The 16,828-nt window shown below is 38.8% G+C and overlaps 1 protein-coding gene across 1 annotated transcript in view; it reads right to left on the reverse strand.

Annotated features, from left to right (window-relative positions):
* The window catches only part of KIF6 (kinesin family member 6), a 381,950-nt gene that overhangs the window by 221,192 nt on the left and 143,930 nt on the right, over positions 1 to 16,828 (reverse strand). The window contains 2 exon segments of the mRNA XM_017870163.1: positions 6,057 to 6,079; positions 10,929 to 11,032. Coding sequence (XP_017725652.1) covers positions 6,057 to 6,079; positions 10,929 to 11,032 — 127 coding nt within the window.

Below are 16,828 nucleotides of genomic sequence, written 5' to 3' on the forward strand. Positions count from 1 at the left end.
AAATCACTTGTAATCCCATTAACAATTTTGTAGTTTTTTCTTCTGGCACTTTTTCTTCCTGTGTGCATGCATGAGTGTATGTTCTAAAGAGAGACATTAAAACATGATTTGCTTCTTTGTTTTCCAGTAGAGAAGCTTGAAAAGACATCTATAAATGAAATAGATTCTTCAGCAATAATAAAAACTATATCAAGGAATCATAGTAATAGTAACAGGCAACAATGATGGGGGGCTTGTGGGCCAGGCATTGTGTTCAGTACATAACACGAATTATCCTGTCAATCCTCCTAAGAGCCTTGTGATGTGGGTGCCATTACTACTCTCACACAAAAGATGAGTAACAGATGCATGGAGATGATATAATTGCTCATGCATGATGAAAAGATTGAGGACTACAGAAGAGGCATGACCATCTTAAGATAGCTAGTCTCCTTAGACTAGGAGAGTCAAGATAAGAATTCAAGCCTCTTAACTCTAAGTCCATCTGTATAAAAGTTCCCTGCCTGATCTTAGTGACTAAACAGCTCAGAAAATACTTGTGGCAAAATTCTGAATATTTCCGGTAATTCCTCAGTCATTCATCCTCAAGAGCTGAAATCCACAAGGCCTAGCCCCCAGTGGATACCAAATCAATGACACAGAAGTGATTTCTATCAACACAGGCTGGTCCTGGGGACCCCGAGTAGAGAGCCATGTGATTTGAAATGAACGGTTCAAGAAAGAAGACAGAGGGGACCTGAGGGCCAGGCAGAGTATTCACTAACTCATGCAACAAATATTTACTGAGAGCCCATGTGCCAGGTACTGCTTTAGGTACTGGGGCAGGCACAGTGGTGAACAACTTAGACAAAGTCCCAGTCCTCATCCAGTGAAGCAAGGAGAGATTGACAAAGGACAATGAAACATGAAACAGGACACTGCTGCTATAAAGGAAAATAACTCTGTATACAGAGGGTAACAAGTGACAGGGGAAGGTATATTCGAGATAAAGTGGCCCAGGAAGGTCTTTTCTGATATGTGACATTTGAGCAAGGAAGTGAGGAGGGCATTTTCAGAGAGAAATGGTGAGGATACTAGAATGAAAGAGATGCTTGCAGGGAATAGGGTCTTAGCAGTTGCCACAGGCTAGGCCATTTGAGGCCTTTGCAATTGGAGCCTGGGTCATGGGAGGGGTTCTGGATAGTGAGGTGTAGTTAATATCATTTGAACAGTTTCATCCATAATTACAAGAAATTAGGCACAAGCTTTCTTAGATTTTTCATTTTCTTTTTTTTTTTTTTTTTTTTTGAGATGGAGTCTTGCTCTTGTTGCCCAGGCTGGAGTGCATTGGCGCAACCTCAGATCACTGCAACCTCCGCCTCCCGGGTTTAAGTGATTCTCCTGTCTCAGCCACCCGAGTAGCTGGGATTACAGACACCCCTTATCATGACCGGCTAATTTCTGTATTTTTAGTAGAGACAGGGTTTCACCATGTTGGCCAGCCAGGTCTTGAACTTCTGACCTCAGGTGGATCCACCCACCTCGGCCTCCCAAAGTGCTGGGATTACAGGTGTGAGCCACCGTGCCCAGCAGAGATTTTTCATTTTCTAATGAGCAGTCTATATAGGACCGAGTTCAGTCGTGTTTTAAACAATCTTCAATAGATTGTTCAGACTCTTCTGTAGGCCTTTCTCTCTCTCTCTCTCTCTTTCTCTCTCTCTCTCTCCACTCTATCTCTAGGTCTACTTCTCATCCTTGAGGTGCATAGTTTCCTGAAATCCACTCCTCCTACCTTTACAGTGAAGATTTTGCAGACTGCAATCTAGAGGGCTTATCATGTCATATAACTTGTGGAGGATGAGTTATGATTTTGAAATGTTTTAATAGTGGGTTTATAACTAAAACCACTTTGGAGGCCAGTGACAATAAACTGAATATAAAAAAGATAAAGCACTATTGGTCCAAAATTAAGTATTGACTAGAGACTGTCCCTAAAAGACTGGTTTGGTATCTAATTTTCACTAGGACTATATTAACTCAAATACTGCAGAATATTTATTTATTTTATTTGTTTGTTTCATTTCATTTTAAAAATAGCCTGAGGATCACATTATAAGACATATAGTGATTGGGATGGTATATCTCAAATTATATGAGATGGTCTTAAAAAATTATTCTGTCTTATGCTTTTTTGGAATAAGTTATCAAATTTTAGGCTCAAGAGAGCCACTATACCTGTAGTTGAAATTTGTTCAACTTCAAACATATTGAGGAACTAAATCAAATTAAACTTTTATTAGATTAGCCAATAAAAAGTTTGAATTGCAACTTGAGTATGGTGGAGATGGCTTCTCCTAGAGTCACCTTTAAATGCTAACTTTGAAAGGATGAGAGCATTGATGGATGTTTTGTATGTCACTTCCTATATGAAGTCTTTCCTCTCTGTTTCCTGCCCTTCACAGAACACTCCTCCTCCTCCATCTCTACCAGCTGTCTATCACAGCAGGTGGGCATCAGCAATGAGCATGTGTGTCTGGATATCTTACCCTCTCTGTGGCACACCAGCCTCCTGCAGGATTATTTAATTTGTCTCTGAGCCTCCCAGCTCCTAACACAGTGTCCAACATCGTCCTGTTAGTACTCAATCAGTATTTATCCACTGGAAAAAATGAATACAGGTATAAATTTGTTTTATTTGATGGATAAATGAGCGTTTAAGACTCTTCCTTTAGGCATATTTATTTGCACTTAAATATAAAGCTTGGACATCAATGAAGCTTTTATTAGTACAAATATGTTCTTTTGAAACAAATTCTATGTGGGTTTTATAACACTATGTGTTTGGTTTTAAACTATATTTAGTCTTAAATTATTTAATGTTTTAATTACTTTTTAAAAGAAATGCCCCAAACAGATTGGATTTGGAGTATGAGAAAAATGACAGAACCACAGGAGACTTCTAACTTTCTGGCCTGGGCAACAGTACAGCTTGGAGAGACATTGACTGATAGAAGATACAGTGGTAGAGACCAGGTCTGGGGAAAAATGGAGAGGAATTCAGTTTGGGGCATGTTGAGTTCAGGGCCAGCTGTTAGGTAGAGCTCCTTTTCTCTTCATTGTTAAATATCCAGTGAACGGAATATCTAATTTTATGTAAAAATGCACCGGGGAGGAGATGTGGTGATTGATGTGGCCAAGTAAAAGGATGAATTCAGTTGGCAATCCACCTATAGTAAGCTTGCATGTAGGAAGATTATGATCCTATGGATACTAATTGATAGAGTATGGTATGTTCTCACCCAAATCTCATCTTGAATTATAGTTCCCACAATCCCAATGTGTCATGGGAGGGACCTGGTGGGAGGTAATTGAATCATGGGGGTGTTTACCCCCATGCTGTTATCTTGATAATGAGTAAGTTCTCATGAGATCTGATGGTTGTATAAGGGGCTTTTCCACTTTTGCTGGGCACTCATTCCATCCTGCCACCACAAGTCGAAGGTACCTGCTTCTCCTTTGCCTTCCGCCATGATTATAAGTTTCCTGAGGCCTTCCAAGCCATGCTAAACTGTAAGTCAATTAAACTTCTTTCCTTTATAAATTACCCAGTCTCAGCAGTTCTTTCTAGCAGTATGAAAACAGACTAATACACTAATTATTACATACCTCATATTAGATCAGAAGAATTTCCAAACTGACTCTTGGTCTTGACCTCAGTATTACATCAACTAAGTACTAGTCACCCCAAAATTTAAATAATCACTTTTAACCTTCCTCTGAAGTTCCAGAATTCAATCTGTGTATTTCTTCATCACACAAAAAATTGAGCCTTTATTATCTTTCCTTTCCCATTTTTTCCACCTCTTGATAACCTGTTTTACAGGCATAAGATGTCGCTATTTTCCCTTATTTACCCTTTTGATATGTGAAACCATCACTTCTATTGATTCTTCATTAACAAGATCTCTCAGACTTTTCTCTGTCCTTATTGTCACCACTCAAGTCTCTTCCTTCATCGTCACTCGAAATTGATTATAATGTTTTTCTGATTTCTCGCTCCAGCAAATTCTGTCCAATTCTACAAGAGCAGTAATCTTAAAAAAGACTTCATCACATAAATTCTTTCACGGTCACCCTACTAAAGTTGCAACTCCTGTTTTATTTTTCCCTTTTCAGCTTCTGCAATCTGAAATGCCCTATATTTTAGTTATCTTGTGTACTGTCTCTTTCTCCACAAGAATGTAAGCTCCATGAGGGCAAGAACATTATTTTGTTTATTCCTATATTTCCCACACCTAAAACAGTGCCTAGCACAAGAAGAGAGCAAAATAAACGTTTATTAAATGAATGAATGGATTTCATACTCTCAGACCACGATTTGTTTCCTGGATACCATTAAAGAAGATACCAGCTCCTCTGCATATGGTATTCATAACTCATCATGAGCTCACCATTCATCTGTCTAGTCCTATTCTTCAATTCCTCCATGAGAACCTCAGGCTCCTGCCAGGCCAGTTTCACATCAGATTCTCATCAGTTAGTGTTTGCTACATGCAAGTTCCTATCTTGGTCTCCTGCTATTCTCTACGCTCCTTACCCCACCCTGCCCACCCTCTCACATTCCCTTTCAGAACCTTTGTTAGAAGGGTGCCTTCTTCCTCTTAACATCCTTTAGAAATTTTTCAGCTTACTCCATGGGTGAAGTCTTCAGTGACTTCCCTCATTTCTGAATTCCTACAGAATTATTTCGCTTTTTATTATTATAGATAGTGAGTAAATAATGTATTAACTATATGTAATAAACTGCTATTAAATTTTTAAACACAGAATTGAAAAGACTGCATAGATCTCATTTGGTTTAATGCTCTCACTTTACACATAAGAAACCTTAAGTCTGCAGAGTCAATAAAAAACTAACATGGGTAGAATTAAAACTAGAATTAAAGTTAAAATTATCAGTGTCCATTTATTCTCTCCATTAATATATTCCTTCGTTCTGTGTTTTATATATACATATATATGTGTATGCATTTGTGTGTATATATGTGTCTGTAAGTTTTCCTCAATAAAACTGTAACTCCTTGGAATTATTTTTTTGTATCCTATACCTCTAACCCTCCACCAAAGCACCTATTAAAATGATTAGTGTCTAGTAGGTGCTCAATAAATTCAGTTTGAAGGATTAACTGCATGAAGACCTCTTTTCCTGTTAGAAAAGGATCCAGATGTTTGGAGGTATCCAGACACTTTGGGACGAGAGTTAATGAGGTCCAATTCAATTTCATCTTGAAAGTAAAATGTTGCTAACAGAAAATATTTTACTCGCTTAGATTTGGGTCAGGATACAATGCTTCCAAGCCTAGCCAAAGATCTACAGGCTTATTGTTTTAACAAAGAAACAATTGTGTATGTGTTTAGAGACTCAATCAAAATCAAATCTTCACCGAATAAGTTCTGTATACATTAACTTGGCTATACAGCCTTTATCCAGCTGTCTCTTTTCAAATATACCCAGCCACCCCCCTTGCCCCGCAAAAGATGTAAACTAAAATATCATAATAACTGGAGGCTGACATCTGAAATCCTCTTAAATTAAAGCATCCAAGTCCATGCAACAAATATTTACATTAAGCATAGAAATGTTGGGAAATGGCTCAAAAAATTTGTTAGGGCTAGTCATTAACAGACATCTCCAAACTGCTCAATTCATACTAGATAAAACGTCATATCTACTAAGTATCTGTTTTCTGATATTCTTCAGAGAATGTCTGATGGTAATATCCTTATGTCATGCCAATCAACATAATCCTGCAGGAATCTGCAGGACAAAGAAGTAGAAGAGGGCGAGAGCAATTCTGCCACTGTGTCCTGACAAGCTCTGGCATACATACTCTCTCCAGCACCATCATCCCCCTCCTGCCGGCCTCCTGGAGAGTCTGGGTGCAATGAGAGGACTGAAGCTGATTCACATTCCTGAATAAATATCCAGGGGCTCTAGAACACAGAGCAGTACAGACCAATGGTGTTAAACAGCAGCGGCACTTTAGGGGTAAATTTTAATTTATCTCTTTCATTTTAAGATGATAAAAGACTCTTAAGTCTGTTGAAATGTAGGTTGAACTAATGTTCAATCTAAGTAATTAGGGAAAAACATAATGATAACAATTTAACATAAACAATAAGAACAAAACACTTTGTCTGAATAATCTGCACTGTCAGTCGTGAACAAGTGCCAAATTTACTACTTTTGTGAAACCGTATGGTTTGCTTTGGCAAGGTGATTTTCGCTTGCAACATTTGTTCTCCCTAATGGCTACTCAGAAATCACTAATAAGACACAATGATACATAGCACGCTTCTCTTGACAGCAGACAAGTCATTTCATTGGGAAATGCTTAAGTTTATTTAGTAGCACATGAACTAGTTTTACATGATTCCTGAGCTCAAAAGTAATTATTGCTATCTCTGCATTCTCATTGTATTTTGTTTCTATCTTCTCATAATGTTTATATATCACATCATTACTTGTGCTCACATCTGTCATCACCACTAAATTATGAGTTTCTTGAGAGCAGGATCTAGGTTTTGCTCATATCTGTGCCCCACTCAGGGCCTAACATAGAGTTTTGTGAATACTAGATAATGAGTGTTAAATGAACGAACAAACAAACCAATTGCACAAAAAACTACTGGCAACCCTCCAGACTGTCTATAGAATCTGTTGAGGTTGACATTTATATATTTCTTATCTATAGATCAACAGAAATCAATCCAGGATCTAAAAGTCCTTCAGTATTTCAATCTGTTGTCACAATTTTAGTTTTCATTCTATCCCCCAAACTCCTGTGAAAGAAAAATGTGATTGTTATTTGACTGTTACACCTTCTAAACAGAAAAATTCAGTTATGGAATAAATGGCAAGTTAGTGAAAGATATAATATAAATACTATACAATTTAAGAATCATAAAGAAGATATAACAAAATTTGCTCATTCTTATTGCATATGCTTTATTGCATTTTTCTTTTGTTAAATTATAATCTGTGGTCATTCCTTGAGAAAGGATCTAGGGTGGTATTCTTTCAGTCTGAAAGTTTGCATGTCTGCAAAATGCCTTTTTTCATCTTCACATTTGAATACAGATTTGGCTAGATACAGAAAATACATTTAAAGTACTTTTGTTTGTTTCCTTAGCACTAGATGTTCTTGTTTTCAGAATTGTTGATGAGGAGTCTGCTCTAAATCAGATTCTTGATTTAGAGTAATCTTTTTTCCTCTCTGGTAACTTTCGTGATTCTTTTCTGTATTTTGTGGCTGTAAAAATTTTCTACAATAGGACTATATGGCTTAGCACTTGGCAGCTTTTCATTCTGAAGTTGCATGTCTTTTTTTTTAGTTCCAGGAAATTCTGAGATATTATTTCTTAACTGTTGGCTCCTCTGCATCATCTCTATTTTCTCCTCACCAACACCTATTCATCAGATATTGGTAAATATAGAGCTAATCTCTATGACACTTTTCTTTTAACTTATCTCTTTATCCTTTTATCTCATGTTCTGGAAGAAATCCTTAGCCCGGATCGTCCTAGCTCACCAATTTGCCCCCTCGGTTTTTGTATCCTGTTATTGAGCCATCTGTTAAGTTCTTAGCGACTACAGCTTTATTTTTTCATTTCCAAGATTTCCCCTTGATTTTGTTTCATAAAAGTCAACTCCTGTTCTTGTTTCATAGATGTAATACCATATTCTATTTCTCTAAAGATATTAATCACCTTGGGTAATGTTTAGTTCTAAGGCCCTACGGGTTGCACAATCTTCCTGTTCTTACCATTCTCAGACTTCTGGCCTCATATTTCTAATTCCAGTCGCTCCTGAACCATGGGCTCATCTTTCCTGGACTCTCAGGTATCTCAGCTCGGGCAGCCGGTCTGGGATTTGGGGCTGAAGCAGCTGCCAGTGCTGGAGCTTCTTCTTATTTTTCTTTTTCTTTTCTTTTTTTTTTTTTCTTTTCTTTTCTTTTTTTTTTTGAGACGGAGTCTCACTCTATCGCCCAGGCTGGAGTGCAGTGGCGCAATCTCGGCTCACTGCAAGCTCCGCCTCCCGAGTTGACGCCATTCTCCTGCCTCAGCCGCCCTGAGTATCTGGGACTACAGATGCCCACCACCACGCTCGGCTAGTTTTTTTGTATTTTTAGTAGGACGGGGTTTCACCATGTTGGCCAGGATGGTCTCGATCTCCTGACCTCGTGATCCGCCCGCCTCGGCCTCCCACAGTGCTGGGATTACAGGCGTGAGCCACTGTGCGCCCGACCACTTCTTATTTTTCGTGAGAATAGGGGATGGGCAAATAGAGCTAAAGACAGCACTGGAGCACTGGTCTTCAGAGCTTCTCTGGGCTCTCTGTCAGCTACCTGGGGCCCTTCCCTGTCTCCATCCTCAACACTGCAGAGGAGAGTGCTCAGGGGTTCACAGGACAAACTGCCCCCACTACAATAGCTCTACCACATGCTCATTGGCTGTTCCTAGTCCTCTCCTGCTCCAGGGCTCCACACTTCCAGACATGGAGCCACTATTATGCTGCACCCATGCCTTAGTCTATCCTTTTCTCTTGCCCATCTCAGGTCCCACCTCTCAGTCCCTCAGGAATTCCTTGAGGTTTCTAGACCATCAAGAAGTCTACTTCCTGTTTTTAGGTATGACGAGAGATCCATGTGTTTATCCCAGTGCTATAATTCTCTAGATTTGGTACAACAGAGGGAACCTGCAGCACACTCAGTCTGACATACTGAAACCACCACATTCAAAACCTTACCCTTGAACTAAGCCTCCTGAAAAACATACAGGATACACAGGAATTCGCAGAAACACTGGTACTGATTTTCTTTTCTTTTTTTGAGATGGAATTTCACTCCAGGCTGGAGTGCAATGGCGTGATCTTGGGTCACTGTAACCTCTGCCTCCCGGGTCAAGTGATTCTCCTGCCTCAGCCTCCTGACTAGCTGGGATTACAGGCATGTGCCACCACGCCCAGCTAACTGTGTATTTTTAGTAGAGACAGGGTTTCTCCATGTTGATCAGGTTGGCCTCAAACTCCTGACCTCAGGTGATCCATCCACCTTGGCCTCCCAAAGTGCTGAGATTATAGGTGTGAACATTGGTACTGATTGAATATGTTACTTTTAGACTCAGTTTCCCCCTTCCCCTATTTGACTCTGCATCACAAGAAACTACATTCCTCGACTTTTTTAGCAACTGGCTTCTGGGTAACTTCAGCCAACAGGAAGCACTGGTGGAAGACTGAAAGGGGGATGTGAGAGAAGCTAAGGATGTCCCTTTGGATGATGTCTCAACTAGCACCTGTGGCTCTTCAATGGCTGCAGCTGCTGTCAGACAGCACTCAGTATGGTCTAGCTTCTGCCTGTCAGCTCCTGCTCGTAGGTTCTGGTATCATCACCTTCTCCTATTGTCCCTGCAATCCTAGGGGCATAGAGGCTCCTGCTGTTACTGATCTCTGGGGTGTTGCTTCATTTCCTGGATCGTTTCTCAGCAAAACTGTCCTCTGGCAATCAATTTCCTATATTAAATTCCTTTTGTTAAAAGGCCTAGAGTGGTTCTGTTTTCTTTTTTTTTTTTTTTTTGTATTTTTAGTAGAGACGGGGTTTCACCGTGTTAGCCAGGAGGGTCTCGATCTCCTGACCTCGTGATCCACCTGTCTCGGCCTCCCAAAGTGCTGGGATTACAGGCTTGAGCCACCGCGCCCGGCCGGTTCTGTTTTCTTGACTGGATCCTAACTTGTAGATCAAAATTCTGAAGAGATCTTTTCAAAGACAATAATTGGTAATTCCCTTCTTTGAGGGGAAAGGAGCACCAGAGTGAAGATAGTCTGAGGTTAGTGTTCTCAATATCTATGATATCCCAAGTTGTTTGAAGAAACGACATAAAACTTTTTTTTACGTGAATTTTTGGCAATATGCTTCCCCTTAATTGCAAATATGCCACAAAGCAGTCTTGCAAGAAAAGCCTTAGGGGCCTATCATATTATTAAATACAGTGTTCTGGAATTAGGAAACACTATCCCATAGGAGTGAAAGCTTTGACTATAACAGAAACCTTGCCGAGGCTTCTCAAGCTTTAGACCTACCTCAGGGGCAGCTATGAAATAGTTCAAAGACAATTACTTTTATTCTCTTTCTTATTTACAATTTTCTCCATTGAGGGAGGGTTAGCTGAAATTATAGTATATCTTTAGAAAAGTCCTATGTAGCTCTATTTCTCGTTTGGAAATAGAGAATGACATGGCCTTCAAAGTCTGGCCCATTCTTACTACCCAACACATGCTTAATAAGCAGCACAGAAACAAGAAAGCCCACTGTGATCAGAGAGAGAATGAGAGCCACATTGTACCACTGATATGCCATATGGCTGCAAATCTAAAGGCTCTAAAAGATGCCACAGTTGTATAAAGCCCTGAATACCTGCTTTCATTCCCAGTTAGAGTGTTTGAGCTATAATATATGGGCCATCCATTTATTAAAGGAGAGAGCTTACTTTGGCATGGGATAAATTGGTGCTTGTAGTAAGATGCTGTTTAATACAAAGGATGTCTCTTGAATTCCTTTCAGATCTGAGACCCACAGCTGAAGAGTGTTTGGTGTGTGTGTTTTAAAATTGCATGACTATTATACATTTCCTTTTATTTAGCTGGCATGAGAAGGATATTCCCATCCTCTCTTTGCTCTGTTCTTTACTTCCTCAAAGCTGAGGCGGCAAAAACAGTGCCAGCCTTATCCAGCTTTTCATGGAAAGCCGCCACTCTTAACTGGCGCCTAAATGCAATTTCAGACTGTCCCAGGAGACCTTCATGCTTTGAGGTGAATTCATAACATTAGGGCCAACAAAGAAGTTAACACAAACTTTCACTGTTAAAGAAAAAGAAAAAAAAAAGGCCTTACTGAAGGAGCTCTGCCTCTGTGAGTGCCTCTGTCCTCTGCTCCCCAGTGACCATGGCCAGTTCATCCTTCAGTTCCTGGATTTCCTTTTGTAGGCGTTTAATCATCTACAAATGGTAAAGAGGCAGAGCAAATGTCAACTTCTCAATAAGGTTAACTTGGTGACAGAGAACATAGAGCTCTTACAATTATGAATGATTTTATGGACACAAAAATGGGTAATGGTATAAAAAGCCAGCTTTGTTAAATCTTAACGTTTTGTCAAAATAGTTCTAGATTTTTTTTTTTTTTTGAGACAGAGTCTCACTCTATCGCCCAGGCTGGAGTGCAGTGGCACAATCTCGGCTCACTGCAACCTCCGCCTCCCAGGTTCAAGCGATTCTCCTGCCTCAGCCGAGTAGCTGGGACTACAGGCGTGTGCCACCATGCCAGGCTATTTTTTTTGTATTTTTTTAGTAGAGACAGGGTTTCACCATGTTAGCCAGGATGGTCTCAATCTCCTGACCTTGTGATCTGCCCACCTTGGCCTCCCAAAGTGCTGGGTTTACAGGCATGAGCCACCTTGCTTGGCCTCTATAATCTTTTTCAAACAAATAAAACATTACTGATGTAACTGGAACTCCCTATTGGTATCTCCCTTCCATCCTTCCTGGAGTGATCACTGTACTGCATTTAAGATGTCTGATTTCTCTGTGTGTTTTCATACATTTACTCCATATGTATGCATGTACTCATAAATAATGTATTGTATCATTTTGCATGTCCTAAACTTTATGTAAATGTTACATTACTGCATGTAATTGCAACTTGTTCTTGTCCTTCACATTGTGTTTTTAAGCTTATTAATATTGCTTCATGTGGCTGTAGTTCATTAATTTTCATGGATATATAGTATTTCAGTAAAGGAATATATCAGAATCTATTTGTCTCCTGTTGATGAACATTTAGGATTTTTACTTTTGCTATTACGAACAGTGTTGCTATGAACATTATGAATCTCTTTGAGCACGTATGTAAGAGTTTCTCTATGGTGTGCACTTTAGAAGTAGGATTTCCTGCTGGAGAGTATGTGTATCTTGCCTTTATTATATATTGTTAAATTGCTCTTCAGAGTAGTACAAATTTACATTCCTATCAACTACAGATGTAAGTTCCTGTGCCCACATTTTTGTCAGTATGTAATATTGACAGGTACTTTTGTTTTGCCAATCTGGTAGGTGTAAAATGATATCTCATTTTGGTTCTAATTTGCATTTTTGTGATTATTTGTGAAGTTGATCATTTTGCATATGTATATTGGCAGTTTGGATTCTTCCTTGCTCAAAATTAGTTATGCCCATTCTTGTCCGTGTTTCCATTTACTTGTTTTTCCTTTCCTTATTGATTTGCTAGCTTCTTTCTATATTCTGGATGTGAATCCTATGTTAGTTTTATGCAGTGCACCTGTTTTCTCTCAATCTATGTCATGTTTTTCACTTTGCAGTGTTCTTTTTGTTAAATGAAAGTTCTGAATTTCAATATAATCTAATTAGCACCTTCTTCCTTTATGGGTTGTACTTCTGTGTCATTTGAAAGAAAATCTATCTTATCCCAAATCACAGGAATATATTCTTATATGATCTTTTAAAAGTGTTAAAGGTTCGATTTTCACATTTAGGTGGATTTTATTTTGTGTAAGGTATGAAATAGGGATCAAATTTTAATTTATTTTAAATGGCTAACCATAAAAGATTTGCTATTATAATTATATTATATAATATGTTTATACATGTAAATGTGTCTATTTCTGGGTTATTGGTTAAACACATTGTTTATTTTACTATATATGGCAATACCACACTGATTTAATTACTAAATCTTAAGAAAACTGGCATCTAGATAAGCCCCTTTCATCCTGTTCTTATCCAAAATAGACTTGGCTATTCTTGGCCATTTGCTCTTCCACGTAAATTTTAGATCCAACTTGTCAAATTCTACCAAAGGTTCTCCTCAAATTTTAACTGGAATTATTACATTTAATTAAAAGGTTAATTTGGTCAGACATCAAATTAATGATATTAAATTATCCCATCCATAAACATGGTATAACTTTCCACTGATTCCTTTCAATAAGGATTTATAATTTTCTTTATAAATACCTTACATGTCTTTAATTATATTTTCTATCAGGAATTTAAAAGTTTTTGTTGATACTGTAAATATGATTTTTATAAAATTATATATTCTAACTGTTGGCTTCTGGCATATAGGAAGGCAACTCATTTTTATGTATGGATTACGTGCCAAATAATTTTCTGAAACTTCGGGGGTTCTATTATCATTAAATAGTCTTGGATGTTCTATGTAAGCAATAAAATTGTCTGCAAGTAATGACAGATGTTTTTCTTCTTTTCTAATTCTTACACATTTTATTTCTTGTTATTGTCTCATTTTCCTAGGTAGGACTTCCAAGTTCAATTTTTAAGACATTCCTGTCTTATTTCTTCTAACATTTCACCTTTAAAATGATGTTTTCAAAGTATGGTTGAATGTTTAATGTGCTTAAACACTTTTTCTGCAACTAGGGATGAAATAATATAATTTCTGTCTTTAAACTCTGAATATGATGAATCATATTAATTCATGTGATTAGTATTTTAGTATAAACAATCTCAGGCATATAAAGCAGTATAAAAGAATACCTTGTACCCACTACTTAGCTTAAGTGAACATCCATGTACCCTATACTTAAGAAATAGAACATTACAGACCTGTCTGAAGACCTCATCCCTACATAGTCTTCCTCAAATGAATTCCCCATTACCATTATCTTAAATTTGCTTTTAACTTTTCTCATTTTTTTCTTACACTATACATTGATATATTTTCTAGTGATAGATTACCTTGAATTCCCAAAATAAACCCAACTAGTTCGTGATACTATGTCATATTAATAATCTTCCTATCATAATGCAAAATTCCTAAAACAAAAATTAGCAGGCTTGATCTAGCTTTTATCCTTTCTGGAATATTTGGTATTACTCAAAACTTGAAAGAAAAACACCATAGGATCTGGTCTGTCATTCCTTCCTTTCTTCCTCTTAGTAGCTTTACTTCTTTTTTTTTTTAACACAGAGTTTTGTTCTTGTCTTGTCACCCAGGTTGGAGTGCAATGGCACTATCTCAGCTCACTGCAACCTCCGCATCCCAGGTTCAAGCGATTTTCCTGCCTCAGCCTCCTGAGTAGCTGGAATTACTAGTGCCCACCACCACACCCAGCTAATTTCTGTATTTTTAGTAGAGACAAGGTGTCACCATGTTGGCCATGCACCTGACCTCAGATGATCCACCCACTTGGCCTGCCAAAGTGCTGGGATTACAGGAGTGAGCCACCGCACCCAGCCCGCTTTACTCATTTTCTAACTTCTTTTGCCTGGGGATTGTCAGACTAAAGGGGTTATGTAAATTTGAACTTCAAACCTACGTGAGGCAGAGCTAGGGTTTCACATTTTTCAGAGTAGTTTTCAGAGAAACTACTTTTTGTTCTACCTATAGACCAGTCTAAAGTGGACAAGCTTACCTGACATCTCCATATGCTAGTGGATAGATTGTTTTTGTTTTGTTTTGTTTTTCTAATTCTCCCTTTCACTGGTTTTGTGTTGGGGAAAAGAGAGGATGTCTTAGGTTCAGCACCCATCTTGCAACATCCCAGGGCTTTGATCTCTATTCCTTTGCTACAACCTCCTTTACATCTCCACTCCAGGACAACTGCAGCCTCAGCTTAGTTTCTGGACTCTGGAAAATTCCCTTAGTTCCTTTCAACCTTACATATGTATTTCAAAGATGCTTGGGTATATAGGTGAGTTTCAGATTATTTGGACCATATCAACAGGACCAGAAGTCCCAAAGAACATGATATTGAGTATTTTGAACATGTCAGTGCTCCTAGAATTTTACTGAAATGTACAGGCTCATGTGGGTTTTGTTTGCTTCTTTTTAAAAAATATTCTTAGGATCATCAATCTACACAGAATGAAAATCCTGAGACAGTAACTACATTGGCACCCTTCTCTATTAAACTAATATTGATGTCATATTTTCTATTTTTACTAAGGTATTTAAGTCAAATCTAATAACAAATTATTCTCCTGTCTTATTGAATAAAAATCTCAAAACTAAGCCAAGTGTTTTTGGTTTTGAGATTACTACAGTTATGCCTCCCATCCAATTACTGAAGGACCCCTGGCATTAGAGACATCCTTAGGAGATTTGAGCTCATGCCCAGTCACCACAGGCTCTGGCCTTGTTCATAGTTCTTTTACCACCTTGTCTCTCTGAGGTACCAATACTTTTTTTACTTTGTTTGGTTCGGTTTGGTTATTTTTGAGATGGAATTTCACTCTTATTGCCCAGGCTGGAGCACAATGGTGCAATCTTGGCTCACTGTTACCCCTACCTCCTGGGTTCAAGCAATTCTCCTGCCTCAGCCTCCCGAGTAGCTGGGATTACAGGCATGCACCACTACGCCAGGCTAATTTTTTGTATTTTTAGTAGAGACGGCTGGTTTCAAACTCCTGACCTCAGGTGATCCATCTGCTTCAGCCTCCCAAAGTGCTAGGATTACAGGCGTGAGCCACTGCGCCCGGCTTAAGGTACCAATACTTTTAAAGAAAGCAGGGCAAATCCTTATCGGCTGGCTTCATATTTGCCATTACATTTTGAAAGTAAGATATAGGAAATGCCACCCAAGTTTGGTCTTGAGTGGTTTGTAGGACAAATTCTCAATTGTCACTTGTGCCTCAGACAAGCTCTGTACATAAAATGACTGACAGTAATGTCAGTTTTTAGAAGCAATTATAAAAGAGACCAGGAAACAGCACTTGTCAATTACCAGATTAGTCTGCACCAGGAAGACCTCAACATTTGTTCAATCAATTATCAGCTATTAGCTTTTGATTCCTCATTTCTCTTTCCTTCAAATCTCTCACAGACCTATATCAAACACATAATAATGTTTACCTTTTTTTCAAATTCTTCACATTCCTTCAAAGAAAAGCCTCTAGCCAAATGCAAACAAACAAACAAACAAACAAAAAAGCACCAATAAAACCCTCCAATGTCTAATATGTTTATTTTCCGTAAATTCTGAACTAGTTTTTGTCTTGGGCTAGTCACTTTGTTAACTCTCTTTCTCATTCGGCATTGTAATGCTATAGGACTACTGGAAGGGTAGGGACAGCAACAAAATCCACCTAGGAGTTCAGTTCCACCTGAATCATGCCTTTGCATTCTGTCTTCTTTCTCCAGCAGGAACACTGTGTGATGCTGATACCTGACCAGGGCCTATGCTGAAATCGATGCTGCCTCACCCATTGGTTTCTCCAGAAGAGAACTCCATCAGAGGAGCTTGGTGCTTTCTGAGGCAAGCAGAACAAAGCAGATAGCCTCCTTATTCCTTTGTCCTCCTTCCCCTCTGTCCTTCCATGGGGAGAAAGAGGAGAAAGGACAATCAAGAGGAAGTAGTAATTAATATGGGTAACAATTAATTTGATAATTTTTTTTTTTGGATTTTAGAAATTTATAAATGAAACACTGCTGGTAAGATTTCACATTTTTTTGGCCGGGCGCGGTGGCTCACACCTGTAATCCCAGCACTTTGGGAGGCCGAGGTGGGCGGATCACAAGGTCAGGAGATCGAGACCATCCTGGCTAACACGGTGAAACCCTGTCTCACTAAAAATACAAAAAATTAACCGGGCGTGGTGGCAGGCACCTGTAGTCCCAGCTACTGGGGAGGCTGAGACAGGAGAATGGTGTGAACCTGGGAGGCAGAGCTTGCAGTGAGCCGAGAGCGCACCACTGCACTCCAGCCTGGGCGACAAAGTGAGACTCTGTCTTAAAAAAGAAAAAAAAAGATTTCACAT

The sequence above is a fragment of the Rhinopithecus bieti genome, unplaced genomic scaffold, assembly GCF_001698545.2.
Source record: "Rhinopithecus bieti isolate Rb0 unplaced genomic scaffold, ASM169854v2 scaffold_4553, whole genome shotgun sequence".
In the NCBI taxonomy this organism is placed as follows: Eukaryota; Metazoa; Chordata; class Mammalia; order Primates; family Cercopithecidae; genus Rhinopithecus; species Rhinopithecus bieti.